This window comes from Atractosteus spatula, chromosome 8, assembly GCF_055471065.1.
Source record: "Atractosteus spatula isolate fAtrSpa1 chromosome 8, fAtrSpa1.hap1, whole genome shotgun sequence".
In the NCBI taxonomy this organism is placed as follows: Eukaryota; Metazoa; Chordata; class Actinopteri; order Semionotiformes; family Lepisosteidae; genus Atractosteus; species Atractosteus spatula.
Genome location: NC_142713.1, coordinates 3015461 through 3032774, shown reverse-complemented (window position 1 = coordinate 3032774; position 17314 = coordinate 3015461). Strand labels below are relative to the sequence as shown.

Genomic DNA, 17314 nt, shown 5'->3' with positions numbered 1-17314 from the left:
GCCGGGTCCCGGAGACGGAGACAGAGACAGAGACAGAGACGGAGACGGGGTAGAGGGGGGAGAGGGAGACAGAGACAGAGAGGGAGAGAGAGATGGAGGGAGGGAGACAGAGAGAGAGGGGGGGGGGGGAGAGGGAGACAGAGAGAGAGAGAGAGAGGTGAGGAGAGGGAGAGGGAGACAGACAGAGAGAGAGAGGGGAGAGAGAGAGGGAGGGAGACAGACAGAGAGAGAGAGGGAGATAGACAGAGAGAGAGAGGGAGAGAGAGAGGGAGGGAGGGAGAGAGAGAGAGAGGGAGGGAGGGAGACAGACGGAGAGAGAGAGGGGAGAGAGAGAGGGAGGGAGGGAGACAGAGAGAGAGAGAGGGAGGGAGGGAGACAGACAGAGAGAGAGAGGGAGATAGACAGAGAGAGAGAGGGAGAGAGAGAGGGAGGGAGGGAGAGAGAGAGAGAGGGAGGGAGGGAGACAGAGAGAGAGGGGGGAGAGAGGGAGGGAGGGAGACAGACAGAGAGAGAGAGGGAGGGAGAGAGACAGAGAGAGGGAGGGAGGGGAGGGGGCGAGTTTAGCGCCTCCGGGTCACGGGGGACAAAAAAAAGGACAATATCGTCCTCCACTTGTCACAGGGAAGCGCACTGCTGCCAGCCAGCCAGCATCAACTAAAAGCGCGGGTCGGGGCAAGTAATTATAAGAGATGCAATGGTCCATTGGGGTGGGGGTGTGAATTAACCATGACGCACCGAGCTCCCGGGAGCCCAGCCGGGGCTGTGCGCGACTGTCCGGCTCTCCCTCCGCGGGTTTAATCACGGTTTAGTCGCGCTCCGTGCGATTCCACCCACCGCTGGGGGGGGGGAAAAAACCCCAACTGCAAGTCAACGAGTGACCCCTGTAGGAATCGCCCGGTGCGACAGGGGGTGCCATCGCGGGCTGGTCCCGTGGAGAGCGCGCCACGATGTGCCAAGTCGTACTTGAGTATTATTATACGAGGTGACGCATTTTTTTGTTGTTGTTGTTGGTGGTGGTTTTTCTCCTTCCTGGCAGCAGTACGCGCCCGTACAAGCGTAGCCACAGCGAGTGTGTGTGTGTGAGAGACGGGTGAGGGGGTGCCAGGCGTTGTGCGGGTAGGCTGAGCCCTCCCCTCCCCCCCCCCACAAGGTGGCTTCTGACATTTCTCGGCTCACAGAATCGCGCATTTTTTTCCCCTTGATTCTGTTCCTGGTGGGTTTTTTTTTTGGTTTTGTTTTGTTTTAAATCTGTATTAAAACACCTGTTCAAAGGGACGCTGTGTGACCTGTTTTATTACGTGAGGACAGGGAAGGGGGGGAGGCACGGCCCCCAGCTGAGAATAACATTGAACGCCGTATTTCTGCGCCGCGGACAGAGAGGAGAGGGGCGGGCCGGTTTGCGGGCTCGTTCGAACCTGGAAGGTCGCGGGTTCGAATCCCGGGCGAGGCGCCTCACCTGAATTGCTCCGATCGATACCCTGTAGCTGTAGGAAATGCGTGTAATTGTTAAGTTGTTTTTGGGGGGGGAGGAGCGCCAGACACAGGACGACTATCGGGAAGAACGGCATTGCCGCCTCACAGTGCTGGGGCCCCGGGATGCTGTCTGTGTGGAGTTTGCACGTTCCTCCGGATGCTCCGTTTTTCTCCCGCAGGCTGGATTTATGCTGGTGGGCTAACTGGCCTTGGTGTGTGTGTGTGTGTGTGCGTGCGTGCGTGCGTGCGCGCGCGTTTGCCCTGCAATGGACTGACATCCCACCCAGGGTGTATCCTGCCTTTAAGACGCAGCTGAGTGAGATCTGCCAGTCAGGACAGCAGGTACGTCTTTACACAAAGGGTGGCGGGGGTGTGGAACAAGCTGCCCAGCCAGTGGGTGAAAGCCTTGAATCAATTAGCTACTAACTAAAACCAACAAAAGCAGGGATCGGAGACTCCAGTTATTCACCAGACCCTACACTCTAAAACACAGAGACGACGCAAAACAAGTGCTTTAAGCCCAGTTTTATTTAGACAAAATGTAGACATGTTTGTCTCAGTACTTTCACGCAGGAGTGTTGGGACAGGTAGGAGCTTATCACGCTGAAGGAAATCGGAAGTGCTTTTTGCCATCTCAGTAAAATGCAGATTAATGGGTTTTAAGCCCCAAATTAAAAAAAAAAACACCAGAGAGTTTCCAACATGTCGACAGGTGCAAGCCTGGACCTCACAATCGCGTTTTACTCAAACTGCAGTTTGGCTACTGAATTTACTCCGAGCAGAAGTTCTACTCTGAGTTGCACAGCCTGCCGCCACAGGTTAAGAAACGGAGAGGGGAGTAATGCAGTACTTTCATAAAAACACACCAGCCGCTTCGTTGAAATTAGTAGCAGTTTGCTGGACAGCAGGGGTGCGGTACAGATCGTGCTCTGTAATGAAGTCCTTGTGGGTTATTTCACAAATAAAAACATATCTAGCAAAGGCCAGAAACTGGGAAGTGGTAGAGGCACGCACAAGCGATCTGCTACCAGCTCAGCTCTTCTGTCCTGTATTCACAGCAGGTAGGGTCACTTGCTTTGTTAAGCGTCTTGGGGCCACTTTGTTGTGAAAGGCGCTATATAAAAACAAACTGAATCGAATTCTGCTTGAGCCCTAGCGAACTGCAGTTTCCTAAACGCCAACAGCAAACTACCTCGGGGGAAAAAAATACAGTCGCCGCATTTTTTCTAAATGTCAACATGGAGTGTGGCTTGAAACGCCTTCTACACTGGAATGCTGAACTTGCTCTGGTTAAGTGGATGGCTATAAAAAAAATTAAAATAAACTTTGAACTCACTCCCAAAGTGCCTCATGACAGGGGTTCCTAATCCTCTTCAGACTGCATTCCAGGTGCTCATAATTACCTAAGCAAAGCCTTAATTGAGCAAACAAACTGCATGACTGAAAGACTTATTTCTACTAAAAAATTTGGGAATTTATCAACTTCTGGAATTTTGAAGCTCAGCAGGTAACTGAACGTTCCCCCTGGCCTTTAACCCTCATGGCCTCCTAATAACCCCCCCTCTCTGAACTGGCTCCATCCCTCTGCTCTCCTCCCCACTGAGAGCTGGTGTGTGTGAGAGGACTGGAGCATCATCCAGGTGGGGCTGCACACTGGTGGCGGTAGTGGGATTCCCCCTGACCTGGGAAGAGCTCGGAGTGGAGAGTCTGGAAAAGTGCTATAGAAGTGTGAGCGTTTAAGAGCTGAAATGAGTTAAACAGTTCAAAAGAATCCTGTTATTATGAGGTCAATGAAGGGTTCGGCGAAGTGACTGAGCTGGGCTGTCTTATGCAATACGGCAGCATCATGGCGGCAACAGAATCCCCCTCTACACTGGAGTCGGGGGGCAGACTGTGGGGAAACCACTCTCCCTCCTCCTCAATACTCGGCGTTAAATGGATAGTCCTTGTGGTTCACAGCCCTGGAACAAAACAAAAAGGAAAAAGAAGAGCTCACCATCAACACCTCTACCGGAAAACGCGTGGGATCCTTAAAAGTGGATTCTCTTTACAATACACAGGACGCAGAGGATCGACATCGTTGCCCCAAGTTTATGCGACTCCCATTCTCCCAGGCAACTGGCCGTGAAGATTTCTAGGAAATCCACAAACCCCAAGGCGCAAGCTTCGGAGCATCTCGGGCTCCAAGCGCCAGCCATCGTCGGCACGCATCAAACTCTTTCATCGGATCTTCAATTGATGCGCGTTCTTTCACAGCCCTGTTCTCTGTGCGTTCGCCAATTCTACACTTTCTGCTGGGAGCCCAGGCCTTCTGCTTGCTTTTGTTGGTTTTTTTTTTAATCGCCTCCCACCCCCCCCTTGTCATCGTGATGACGACGATACGCAAGGTTCTGCGCAAACCCCCCCCCCCAGATCTCTTCGGCTGGTGAGGCGTCGAGTGCAGAACGCACGTTCCTTTTAACACGCTGCACTGACTGATCGGCAGTGTCATCAGAGACTCGACCCTGCACTTCCTGTGCCACGGTTGCCGATGGCCCCTCCCCCTTCTTATCACCGGCTTTCCAGCACGCCCACAGGTGCAAGCCTGGAACCTCACAATCGAGCTCTATCTTCACATCCTGCCACCAAACGTTAAGAAACGGAGAGGGGAGTAATGCCGTACTTTTATAAAAACACACCAGCCGCTTCGCTGAAATTAGTAGCAGTTTGCTGGACAGCGGGGGTGCAGCACAGACAGTGCTCTGTAAGGCCTTCTGCAACTTGAAATACTCTGTGTCAGCAGTCCTGCACAATTCTGTGCTCGTTTCTGGATGTAACCTTAAATGCAAGGGCTGTGTGATTCTTTGTGTGTTATTTCACAAATAAAAACATATCTAGCAGCAGTCTGCTCTGCCAGAGCCAGTAGAAGTTTTCTGATTCAACCTTGTGTATCGTCGTCATCATGACGACAAGAGGGGTGTAATTAAAAAAAGCAAGCAGAAGGCTTGGGCTCCCAGCTAAAGTGTAGATTTGGCATATCTGAATCTGGGCTGCAAGCTTTGCCGTGCACAGAAAACAGGGCTCTTTATCAGGATTTAGACTGCCGATATACAGCACAGAGCCTGTAGAAAGGCCAAACGTTCAGTAAGGAGGATCGAGCGAACACTGCCAAATCTAGGTGTGAGACGTTATGTCAGCAGCCGTGTCCCTCTGCAGCTCCCAGCCCCCAGCCCCACTGGAGCCCAGCAGGTGTGAGCCTGGCCAGTACCTGGAGGGGAGACTCCTGGGAGAGCTGAGGCTGCTGCTGGGAGAGGTGTGAGTGGGGCCAGCAGGGGGCGCTCGCCCTGCGGTCTGTGTGGGTCCTCATGCCCCAGTATAGTGACGGGGGACACTAGACTGTAAACAGGCGCCGTCCTTCAGATGAGACGTAAAACCGAGGTCCTGACTCCCTGTGGTCATTAAAAATCCCAGGGTGTCTCTCGACAAGAGTAGGGGTGTTACCCCAGTGTCCTGGCCAAATTCCCCCCCTGGCCATTACCCCTCATGGCCTCCTAATAACCCCCCTCTCTGAACTGGCTTCACCCCTCTGCTCTCCTCCCCACTGAGAGCTGGTGTGTGTGAGAGGACTGGAGCATCATCCAGGTGGAGTTTCCAGAAGAGTGCTATGTAAGAGTCGGCAATTATTATCCTTTGTATAGACCGATCCACACAGAATTATGGACGTAATTCAAGCAAAAGTTGTTTCCACAATGTACTCACTAAGGGCTGTGGATATACACCCTGTATGCAACCTGTTTTTCTAGGTTTTCATCTGTGATGACTTTCCAAAATGACTGAGCACCTCTTTTTGCACTTGGAAGGTGGGAGGTGCCAAACGTTATCACAAATAAAATAAAAATTCCAGACCTACTGCATCTTGCCTTCAGGTTGGCAGGCTACAAGACTGTTACTTTGGAAAGAGTGTGTGATCCTACAGGCACTGTAGATCAGGAAGAAAAGACCCCCAAAATGGATCCCTGCATCACAACCGCTGAACTCCACCCAAGAAGCCCTTAAGATGCATTTAATTTAATCAGTCAGCAATGGGACTGCAAAAGAGGTATAGAGATCTGATGGAGCATGATAATCTAACAGGGGACAGTTCAGTCCAGTCTGGTCACCCAGTTTCACAGCTCTGGGCTGCCACATTAGAGCAACCTATCCCGCCTGAATCCGAAACGCCATTTTGACAGATCAGCAATAGCTCCTTCCTCACTCCATGGGTAAGACCCAAACTGCTGCAAATCCAGCACCCTGCCCTGGCCTGGAGAACATCTCCCCACTTACCACTGCATCGGACAGGCCCTCCAGTTCCTGTTCAGGCTCAGCATGGTCTTCATGTCCTCCGCGTCGAGCTCGAAATCAAAGACCTGCCGCACCAGAGGAAGAATTCACTCGCGCCCCTGCGGGACAGGGGCGCTTCACGCTGGGAAACGAGAACCAGTCACTGGGCCCAGCTGGGCTCCGGTGACTTGACTTGCTGTCCAGCTGCAGAATCTGAGACTTGGGAGAGCCCTGCTTCTCCAGATCTTAAGATCCCAGTTTCAGTTGCCTTGCAGTAACTGGCTTCATGCGTGTTTGCATTAGTCTATAATGACTGGATTCCCATGCCGTTGATGTAAATCTCTACTCGTTACAGAAATGTGTTAGTCTGGCTGACAGATAAGGCTAGACGTGCACTGGTGTGACGTTATGAGTAGCTCAAACACACCGGTAAAAGTTTGGAAACATGGTGAAAAGCAATTCGACACAGTTGCATAAAATATTTAACCAGATGAACAAGATACTTTTCTACTTTCACTCAGTTCTGCCATTAACTTATCTCCCCCTCTCCCTCTGGGAAGCGTTATAGGAGCATAAAGGCACAAACTTCCCAATTCAGAAATTCCCACAAGCTGTCAGACTACTGAACCGCTACCACTGGCTCACACTGAGATTTTATTTCCCCTCACGCTGCTAGTCTGACTTTTTTTGTTTTAAATGGGATGTTACTTAACCTGTTGTTGCTGCTGCTGTCCTGTGTGGATGTTTTTGGTGATTCCTTTAAAGTCTTTGTATTGGAGCCGATACAGGAAAATAAGCCTTTCATTGCACTTGTGCAGATGACAAACTGAACTGAACCATTCAATAATGCTTACGTGCGTCTTTGGTGCGAGACACATTCCGGACAGGACACTAGCTTGTTGCAGGGCATGGGCACACTGGCTTCTGGGAAAATTCTGGCCCTGGCGCCGAGTCTGTTAACCTTCTGGTTAGGAGCACCCGGAGGAAACCCACATGGACCAGGGGAGAACATGCAAACTCCCCCCAGACAGCATCTCCCCGCTCTGGAATTGAACCCGGGGCCCCACCGACCGCCGCACCGCTGTGCCACCCCCCCCCCCCCCCCAACGAAGTCCATTACCTGGAAATTCGCCCGGATGCGCTCGGGGTTGCTGGACTTGGGAATAACGATGACGTTCCTCTGGATGTGGAAACGGATCAGCACCTGAGGAGACGGGAAACGCTGTGGGGCTCCCTCCCGCGGAACTGCTACACCACCCCACTGACCTGTCCAGGGGCATCAGGCCTCACCCCGCTATACGTACCGGTACCAAAGACACACACCGCTACACCGTTTGTTAAAGAACTCGGGCCAATTGGGAGCCTGCAGAAGTATCATCGCAGGCTCGTGTTCAGCTGACTTGGCCTGACCCTTATCCATGCGATTCCCTCTGGAATCGCCTCTGTGGCCCAGGACTTTTTCTCCACGGGACACAGTAACTCGCCATGACAGCAATAGGGCCACAGGTCTGGGTGCAGCTGGTGGACCCTGAGACGTAGGCCTGCGATCCCCCTCTATACATCAGAGACCGTTTCTGACACCTTTCCAAGAAACCCGGTTCATCCTGACCACACCCTTCAGAGCTCGAGGCCCTCCATCTCCAGCACTACAGTTTTCCAGGTTCACACGCAATGAGCACCTGACACTGGGGCAACAGGGGTACCAGCTACCGCCCCCATGACGATGCCCTGCCACGCTCCAGCCCGTGTGCCAGACAGGCAGGCGGGCAGGAACCAGCCGTCTCAGGCTGCAGATTGAGCTCCAGGTCTCTCACTCTGTGGAGGGTGTGGTAGTTTAAAGAGTCTCCAGGCTTTTGACACGTCCACTCACATCCTCAGCAAAATGCAGGGGGGGTGGGGTGGGGAGGGGGATGATAGTGACTGGCCAATCAGTCCAGTGCTGTCCAGTCCTATAGTAACACACAGTCCTAAGGTGGACGTAGCCCACAGCTCTTGAGACCAGCGAGTCTGGATCAGTCACCAGACGTGCCCCGAGCCGCACAAAGGCATCGCAGCTTCCAGACGACTACATGACATGCTCTCCCTGCTTTTCCCCACCGACACCTGAACTTAGTCCGATTTCCATCAACGCTTGGGAAAATGTGCTTTTACCTGAGCAGGGGCCTTCTTGTGCTTCTCTGCGATGACCTGGATTTTCGGATCTTTCAGCAGAGAGGGGTCATCTGGCTTGGCCCTGGGGGAAATATCGCCATGAAGCCGTCGCGTAATCTCATGGAAGCAGTACTGCCCACCCTTCCATCTCTTCTATGTAAAAGACCCTGGCAATATCTTTGTTGAAAAGCAACACAGTAATACACAAAATCGACCCCACCTCCCCACCCGTAGTTCAGAATCTCACAAAGAGCAGAAGTTTAACGAGCGAATGAATGAAACGTGTTGCTTTTTTAACCTGTAAATGTGTGCTCCTCGGTTAAAAACGCCAGGAAGCATTAAGACCACAGTGCCGTTTCCAAAATTTCCATTGTGTCCCTTGGTTATCTTCCGACAGGGTTTTTTTCTTCGAAGACTTAACAGAACTTCCCCGTCCATGAGTTTCTTCCGCCTATACACCTCCCTTCTGCGTAGAGGTAACAGACTTGCCTTCCCACAGCTAGATCTCTCAAAAAAAAAGTGAAGTAGCTCTCTTCTCTCCTCTCCTGTAACACTGCTGTGCCGTCTTCCCTGTTGTACATACATCAGAAAGACGACAGAAACTAAAATGATCCTGCAGCTAGGATCACACCTTCCCCCTTCTCTTAACGGGGACACTCTACCGTAAACAGGCGCCGTCCTTCGGATGAGACGTAAAACCGAGGTCCTGACTCTCTGTGGTCATTAAAAATCCCAGGGTGTCTCTCGACAAGAGTAGGGGTGTTACCCCAGTGCCCTGGCCAAATTTCCCCCTGGTCTTTACCCCTCATGGCCTCCTAATAACCCCCCTCTCTGAACTGGCTCCATCCCTCTGCTCTCCTCCCCACTGAGAGCTGGTGTGTGTGAGAGGACTGGAGCATCATCCAGGTGGGGCTGCACACTGGTGGGGGTAGTGGGATTCCCCCTGACCTGGACAGAGCTCTGAGTGGAGGGTCCAGACAGGGGCTGTAGAAGTGTGAGGGATTATTATTATTATTATTATTATTATTATTATTATTAATGACAGACTACTTTTCTTCTAAATTCTCTCTCTTCATTGTCGGTTTCATTTCACACCTCTCTTCACCTATCCTGACTTCACGCTACCTGATTGGCCAGCCCTGCTCCCACCTCCTCCTCCTCCTCCTCCTCCTCCTCTCTCGCAGCTTTTGTCCTCCCGCTACATTACCTCTGCTGACTGCCCTGTCTTTCTCTCACCTGAAGAAGGCTCCACGGCCGAAACGTTGTGTTTTCTTTCTTCTCTTTTCAGCAGGGAATAAACCTATTACTTGTTCTCTGTTGGTAATGTTTGTCTTCCTTGTTGCAATGTTGGATTAGACTGTGTCATGAAATAAAGTGCCCCCCCCCCCCCCAGGCGATAATAAAGCTGGGATTGCACTGCTGCGGTTTGAAGAACAGGAGCAACAACAAACACACGTCCCAAGGGCACGCAGGGGCACTGTCCTCACCAGGATCTGTCAGGCGAGCCCAGGGGGCTGTACGCGGTCACAGTGATGCCTTTGGAGTGGCAGTAGCCGATCAGCTTTTCCTGGGTCAGGTAGGGGTGGCACTCGACCTGCAACACAGGGAATGTCCTTGAATACAGGGAACTGCAGCTGCAGGAAAAAACAAAAAATCGCCAGAAACAAAACCAAAAAAAAACGCACGCCTGTGGAGGAAAAAGCAGAAAAAAACGGCTTAAGAGCTGCCGTGCGATGGCTTCTTACCCGATAAGAGAGATAAGATAAGATCAGATCACTTTATTGGCCAGATACAGTTTCTTGCATGAGGAATGTGTCTTTTCTCAGACCCCAGCTCGCTCTCCATGAGACACACAGACAGGGAGAGAAGCTGGGGGTCAGAGCGCAGGGTCAGCCATTTATACAGCACCCCTGGAGCAGCTGGGGTGAAGGGCCTCGCTCAGGGGCCCAACGGAGTAGGATTCCTCTGCCGGCCGCGGGATTCGAACCGGCAACCTCCCAGCCACAGGCGCAGATCCTGAGCCACAGCGCCAGCGCACCGCTGAATCGCAAGTCGGTGAAACACGAGGAACCCACGGGCTAAAAACGTTCTCTTCGCACGAGCGACGCACATTGGAGGGTTAAGGAACCGGCTCCCGCGCGCACTGGTGGGCATCTGGGTTCAGGAAGGGAGATTCTGTGCGCCACACTTCAATTAAAACAGGTCCTCTCCATTACAAAGGGGAGAAAACTACGTTTCTAGGCCCACAGACGGTAGACGCTGCTCGTTAGGCACTGTGGGAAATAACGTGTGACTGCTCTCCCGGACAGCAGGTGTGCAAACGGGCAACGAGGCTGCTGGGAAACTGCAGGGCTCCCCAATTCTGAAGCCGTCCCCACCCCAGATTAATTAGGATCGAGCGCCAGGAGCTAAGACAGCAGTATAGCACATGGGAAGCGCAACACATCAGAAATGAAGGAACAGGAGGAGCCGATGACAAACTGCTCCCCTGAGACAACCGGAACGAGCATGTCAAATTTAACAGTGCCGGGAGCAGACAAGAGGAAATAAATACTCCTACTTTCGGAAAACTGTTGGTGGCTGGTTGGGGGGGGGGGGGAGGGGAGGAGGGGAATGCACTGCCTGGTGCCTGTCTGAAAATAAAACAGTGCTGTCTGTTCCAATGCCATTATTAGCTCATTACTCCAGACTGGCAGGGACACAGCGGTTTGCCGAGCATCGTGGGACTGCGACACCAAGGCTCGTTAAACTGAATGAGTTACGGGTACCTCAGGGAACACACGCCTCCGAGGGGCTCTCAAAACACTTTTTTCGGGAAGCGGCCGTGTTCTCTAGGCGAGACGTGTGCGGAGCCGAAGGCGACTTTAACCAACAAAGGCCTGCGGCTGCCATGGTTACGAAAACGTCGAGCTCTGAATCAAGCGTTTACATTCCCCCCCCCCCCCCTTTAGTTTTCAGTGACTTTCAATAAGACTTTTTTTTTTTACTCCTTAGACATCTTTAGGTAAAGCATCGAAGTTCTGAACTTAATATCGCGTTTAAAATAAAACAGGTATGAAACATGCTGTCTTTGCACAAATGGGACACCCCAGGGCTCTCAGAGTGCTTGTGCGAGGTCCCGTGTCATCTTACGTTCGAGGTGTCGTGATTCTGTACAGAGCAAGTCGATCGCTGCACGACAACCGCAACGTTTCTTCTTGACACAGGGATTAAAAATCATTTTAAATGATCCCCAGCTGGACGCAATATTTCTACTACACGACAGGAATTGAATTTTCAGTTTTATTATAATTTACGCTGCACGCTGCCAGAATGAGGAACTCCAAACCCCAGAACAAGACTCCTACCTGGTTGTTGGCGGGTTTATACTTTAAGCCGGGCTTGCTCAGCAACCTCTCGATCTGATCGTGGTTGAAGTTGGATACTCCGATGGCCTTCACCAGGCCAGCGTCCACCAGCTCCTCCATGCCCTGAGGACACAGACTCCAGGGTGATGCTCTTCCTCAGACAGTCGGAGCAGAGTTTGAACCCCAAAACCATGATTAACATTAGCTTGGTACGTCCCATTTGGTTATGGCCGAATGGTACCATGTCTAGTCTACACCCCTCCCAGTGTCACAGTCCTCTGGTGGACTGCACCATCTCTACTCTACACCCCTCCCAGTGTCACAGTCCTCTGGTGGACTGCACCATCTCTACTCTACACCCCTCCCAGTGTCACAGTCCTCTGGTGGACTGCACCATCTCTACTCTACACCCCTCCCAGTGTCACAGTCCTCTGGTGGACTGCACCATCTCTACTCTACACCCCTCCCAGTATCACAGTCCTCTGGTGGACTGCACCATCTCTACTCTACACCTCTCCCAGTGTCACGGTCCTCTGGTGGACTGCACCATCTCTACTCTACACCCCTCCCAGTGTCACAGTCCTCTGGTGGACTACCATCTCCACTCTACACCCCTCCCAGTGTCACAGTCCTCTGAAGGACTGTACCATCTCTTCTCTACATCCCTGCCAGCATCACGGTCCTCTGAAAGACTGTATCATCTCTACTCTACACCCATCCCAGTGTCACAGTCCTCTGGTGGACTACCATCTCCACTCTACACCCCTCCCAGTGTCACAGTCCTCTGAAGGACTGTACCATCTCTTCTCTACATCCCTGCCAGCATCACGGTCCTCTGAAAGACTGTATCATCTCTACTCTACACCCCTCCCAGCATCACAGTCCTCTGAAGGACTGTACCATCTCTTCTCTACATCCCTGCCAGCATCAAGGCCCTCTGAAGGACTGTACCATCTCCACTCGACACCCCTGCCAGCATCACGGTCCTCTGAAGGACTGTACCATCTCCACTCTACACCCCTCCCAGCGTCACAGTCCTCTGACAGACTGTACCACCTCTATTTTATACTCCTCCTTTGGACCGCGCTCAAAGTAGGGACACAGGCCAAAAAGCTTTCTGAATCCCACCTCCCAAGTGTCCACGAAGTCGGAGTTGTCCGAAATGGTCAGCCCATTCTTGTCCATAGGAAAATCCCCTGAACCGGCCTGCAAAAGCATAATAACTTGGAGTCATGGAACAGAACAGGCACCAGCGAACGTCTGTTAGACAGCTGTGAAGTAAGTGGCATTTTCTGAGATCTTTATGAGGCCTCGTGCACCGAGCCAGTTACAGAACCAACGCCATCCCATCCTGCAATCTGGACTGTGCAAAACTGCCTAGTCTTGAGTCACTGCGGAGGAGTTATCTGCGGTCCAGCAAGTGTCTCTGAGCACATGTGCTCCACCAGCCTGGCATCCTTCCCCTCACTGGGACTCCCCATCTGTCCGTCTGCTTGAGCACAGGCTCAGCGCTCTCCGCTGTGAACGCGAGGGGGGGATTTCAAGTGCGTCTCGAAGTGATCGACTCTCCCGCGCTCGCTGGGCAATGAGGCCCGTCCGATAGGGGAGTGCGGCGGGGCTGTGTCAGGGGGACAGACGTCCTCATGGATTTATCTGCTCGTGGAACGGGGCTCAGCGCGCGCTGAGCCGGTTACAGGAGTGACATCATCACCAACCCCGCATTCTAGACAGTGTACAGCTCTGCCAGGGCAGAGGACCTGGTCTTTCAGCATGTCCCGGGAAAAGGGCGCTGTGCAAGCCAGGACAACCAGGAGCGACTGGGCTTGAGCTCGTCACACGTTTTAGATCACTAGGGATAACACCACCCAAGAGCTCCGTGTACTGAAGGGACTACGGAGCGTTTTAAGTCAGAGTGTGGCTGAACTCTCTTGGCTGAGGGCCGACCTCCTCAAGCAGGCTGGGGGGACCCCCCCCCCCCCGTGGGCAGAGGAGGGACCCAGGGGCAGCTGCAGAGGAGGAGACGTGTGCGAGGGAGAGAAGGGAATCTCGTACGGTATTGATAAGTGTTTCAGGAGACGAAAGGACGACGGCGGATTACTGACAGCTGAGCGCGACTGAATTTAGCGGCTGTCATCCCTCCTGAACTTTCGTTACAAAAACAAGCAAGCACCGTCACGCCGCGGGTACCGTTAGCCTTCGACTGGACGGCGCTGCTTGAAAGGTGCGGTTTTTCCCCCCTGGGGGTGTGGACCTGGAAGAACGAGGTCCAGCTACGAGGTCAGAGGTCGCGGCGGACCCGTCACCTTGAAGCCCATGGGCCAGTGAACCAGGTACAGGTCCAGGTAGGCGAGCTTCAGGTCGGCCAGCGTCTTCTGACAGCCCTCCTTCACCAGCTGCTTCTCGTGGAAGGTGCACCACAGCTGTGAAGAGGAGACAGGGGGGGGCGTCAGAGGGGGCCGGCGGCTGGCCCGTCAGATCACGCGGGGAGACGAAGCAGAAGAGCCCAGCCAGCTGCCGTCTCCCCCAGCGGTGCCGGCCGACACCCGATCCGATCCGTGTCGATCCGCGGCCCCAGCCTGGGTGCCTTTTAGATAACAGACGCCCGCTGTAACGCGAGAGTTCGGAAATAACTGAAACAACGTGCACGGTTCTGATCCATGCTTAAATGGGTCACTTCTAAACACCCTCTCACCGTGACAACAGAGGCTGGTCAGAGCTGTACTCAGACTATCAAGCTTCCTCCAGGACTGCTTGGGTTCAGAGCAGCACAGGGGAGACACTGTGCGCGTGCGTGCGTGTCAAAGATCCCTCTTGTATAGCAGTCTGATCCGCGCCGTATTTTACCAACTGGCACTGGACCAGATCTTGAAGTCTATGAAGTTATAAGCCAGCAGCTACTGTATATCCCCCTGCAACTGACAAACCCCACTGGAGCCCAGCAGGCGTGAGCCTGGCCAGTACCTGGAGGGGAGACTCCTGGGAAAGCTGAGGCTGCTGCTGGGAGAGGTGTTAGTGGGGCCTGCAGGGGGCGCTCACCCTGCGGTCTGTGTGGGTCCTCATGCCCCAGTATAGTGACGGGGACACTAGACTGTAAACAGGCGCCGTCCTTCAGATGAGACGTAAAACCGAGGTCCTGACTCTCTGTGGTCATTAACAATCCCGGGGTGTCTCTCGACAAGAGTAGGGGTGTTACCCCAGTGTCCTGGCCAAATTCCCCCCTGGACTTTACCCCTCATGGCCTCCTAATAACCCCCCTCTCTGAACTGGCTCCATCCCTCTGCTCTCCTCCCCACTGAGAGCTGGTGTGTGTGAGAGGACTGGAGCATCATCCAGGTGGGGCTGCACACTGGTGGGGGTAGTGGGATTCCCCCTGACCTGGACAGAGCTCGGAGTAGATAATTATATTATTATTAGAAGGCACCGTGTCTCTCGTCGGCACGATCGAGGGGCCTGTTCCGCAGGTGATACTCTTTCAGGTATTCTCAGTCTCACATACAACAGGGGTCTGTCTAAAATGCACTCGGGCCAGGTCTCCTACCTTGCTGACGATGAAGAGGTCCTCTCTCTTCACCACGCCCTCCTGGATCTTCTGCTGAATGGCCTCTCCCACCTCGCCCTCGTTTTCGTACACCCTGGCGCAGTCAATGTGCCGGTACCCGGCGTCGATGGCGCTCTTCACCGCCTGGCCCACCTCGCCCGGCTTGGCCTAGCGACAGGAGAACGTGCCGTAAAATCTGACCCCCGTGGTGCAGTCCCAGCTGGGGACACGGATCCCCTTGGACAGCAGCCCGGTCCACTCCGGGTCTGACCTGCTGTCCGAGCCAGCGCCAGGTTGGATCTTGCGCTTCTCAGAACATGCCTGAGCCCGTCCCGACTAATTTCATAACCCAGCGCCCCAGAGCCTATACCTCCAGGCTGCGCTTAGACCCTGTACGGGGCGGCACCCACTCACAAGGCACACAGGGAGGATGTCTTCAAAAAGGTGGGAAGAAGAAAACCGGGAGCAACCGGAAAAGATCCCAGGTTAACACTGGGAGAACGTGCGCGCTCCACACAGAAGGATCCCCCTTCGAAGCCAGACACCCCCCCCACCCCAATGAGCTTTTGAGGCAACGGTCACGTGCGACCGTGGCACCCAGCCCAAAATATTGGCTCGACCGAGCTGGGTGTTTGATTTTATGATCTCAGCAGTTCGTGGGATTAAGAGATCCACCGACGAGACGGCGTTCAGACCACAACACATTGTCGTACCGGCCCTAAATTGTCTACTGTGTTAGTGCCGAATAGTGTGTGTTTCTTGGGGGGGGGGGTTTCCCACCCCAGAGAGAAAGAAAACATTCGTGTGGGTCCGAGCCCCGGAGCGCTGTTCACGTCGACAGCGACTTGCAGCCCCCATACATCTGCCTCCCCTGACGCGCCCCGAACTCGAAACGGTACAGATCCTTCTGCAGCTGCTCGGACGTTTTGGGAACGTTACCAGAAACCCTCCCCAGTACCATACAGCTATGACACCCCACCCCCCCCTCCCCAATCACCCGCCTGTCAAGAAACTCAATGCACGAGTGTCTTAACAGCAGTCGGAAAAAAAAAAAAACCGCACACGTCAGACCGAAGATCATCTGACACAAGCGGAACTCGAATGACCCAAATACACGCAGGAGCAGATGCGATTTTATTTTTATTATTTTTTTTTAAGGTCAACGCACATGCATGCTTGCTTGCGTACGCAACCAAAATCGAAGTTTTCGGATCGAACACCCTCCTACTGTACCTTCCAAGTCCCCAGCCCCAGGACGGGCATCTTCGCACCCGTGTTCAGCTCCACGCAGGTCGCCATCGTTTCAGGCAGCGAGTTTTAAAGCTTAGATTTGCCGGCGAGCAGCTTTGCGCCGGTTTTTCCCACCACAGATGGCGAGGCTACCCAGGGGAACTGCCGACGATCTCTGCACCCTGTGCCAAAGTGGACCCAGTCCGATGAGCTTTTATGAGGACAGGCGGGGCGGATTGGTACTCGTATGACGGTGGCCCCTCAGGGCCAAACCACGCGTGGAAAACGGCGAAGGTGGTCGCCGCCGCCCCCCGCCCCTCCCGACCTCAATGAGAGATGAAGTTGTGTTTTTTTCCCCCACCCCCAGAAATAAATTTAAAAAACAAACAAACAGAAGACGATACACAACAGTACTGAGCAGAAACAGCGGTCCAAGCTAAAAAACAAAACAAAACGCAGACCGGAAGATGACCCCTTTCGCACAAATTGATCAAGTAGGGTGACCATAGTTTGGTTTTCAAAAAAAGAGGACGGTGGGGGGGGAGGGAGATCTTTATTACTTTTTCGAACAAAAAAAAAATAATCAGTTTGAACTTTCTAAACCGCATTACTCAAATCTCTAAGAGAAAAAAAAAACTACACACTTGAGCAATGGATCTGCATATTCCAAAAAAAAAACACGTGAACTTATTTGCTCCTAATTTGACTGATAAAGCTTACCCCCACCCCTTGTATTCTTACATGCCATTGTCAAGAATCAGGCAGGAGGTGAAACTGTCACCCCTCTTACTTCCTGTTCACCTAGTTGGTTTTAAATTGAGGGGTGCGTGACCCCCCCCCCAACTGTATCGATTAATAAAACAGACTGGCTGAAGATCAGGGGTGGCGGTCATGTGGAAAACAGATCAGGGGGCTTCGTTACAAAGCTGGCTCCTGTAGGAACCTGTCCTGGGGAATTTATTTCCCCATTTGTAGAGTTCTTGGGGGTCCAGGCTGGGGTTGTAGGCCAGGCGTGTAAGGGTGTCAGTAATGGCAATGGGGGGGGAACATAGGATCCCCAGCCCCCCAAATTTTAGATCGGGTGGTTTTTGGGCCAGATGGGTATTTAACCCTGACAGCTCCTCACAGGATTAATTTGAGCAGAACACCAGCTTTCCCCAGATCGGCGGGTTGTAGCGTCTTCAAGACCATTCGAAGCACGCATGAGCAGCTGAAGGAGCTGAACCATTTTCCCATCTGGATGGAGAAGACCGCAAAGGGAGCCCACGCTACC

The 17314-nt window shown here is 53.1% G+C and overlaps 1 protein-coding gene across 1 annotated transcript; it reads right to left on the bottom strand.

The window, feature by feature from the left end:
* Positions 1–1983: 1983 nt before the first annotated feature.
* LOC148829084 (aldo-keto reductase family 1 member B1-like) lies at positions 1984–16296 on the bottom strand. Its single transcript, XM_088922733.1, has 10 exons — positions 16045–16296; positions 14812–14979; positions 13577–13693; positions 12402–12479; positions 11274–11396; positions 9414–9520; positions 7927–8008; positions 6896–6979; positions 5779–5861; positions 1984–3434 (listed from the first exon to the last, which is right to left on the bottom strand). Exons 1-10 carry the CDS (start codon positions 16108–16110, stop codon positions 3392–3394), a joined length of 951 nt encoding a protein of 316 aa, XP_088778859.1. The 5' UTR covers positions 16111–16296; the 3' UTR covers positions 1984–3391.
* Between the last annotated feature and the right edge of the window lie 1018 nt (positions 16297–17314).

Coding starts and splice junctions, on each gene's coding strand:
- LOC148829084 (XM_088922733.1), bottom strand. CDS start 16,110: ATGGCGACCTGCGTGGAGCTGAACACGGGTGCGAAGATGCCCGTCCTG. Junction 13,694..14,811: donor ACCTCTTCATCGTCAGCAAG/GTAGGAGACCTG, acceptor TCCTCTTCACAG/CTGTGGTGCACCTTCCACGA. Junction 6,980..7,926: donor ACAAGAAGGCCCCTGCTCAG/GTAAAAGCACAT, acceptor CCGTCTCCTCAG/GTGCTGATCCGTTTCCACAT.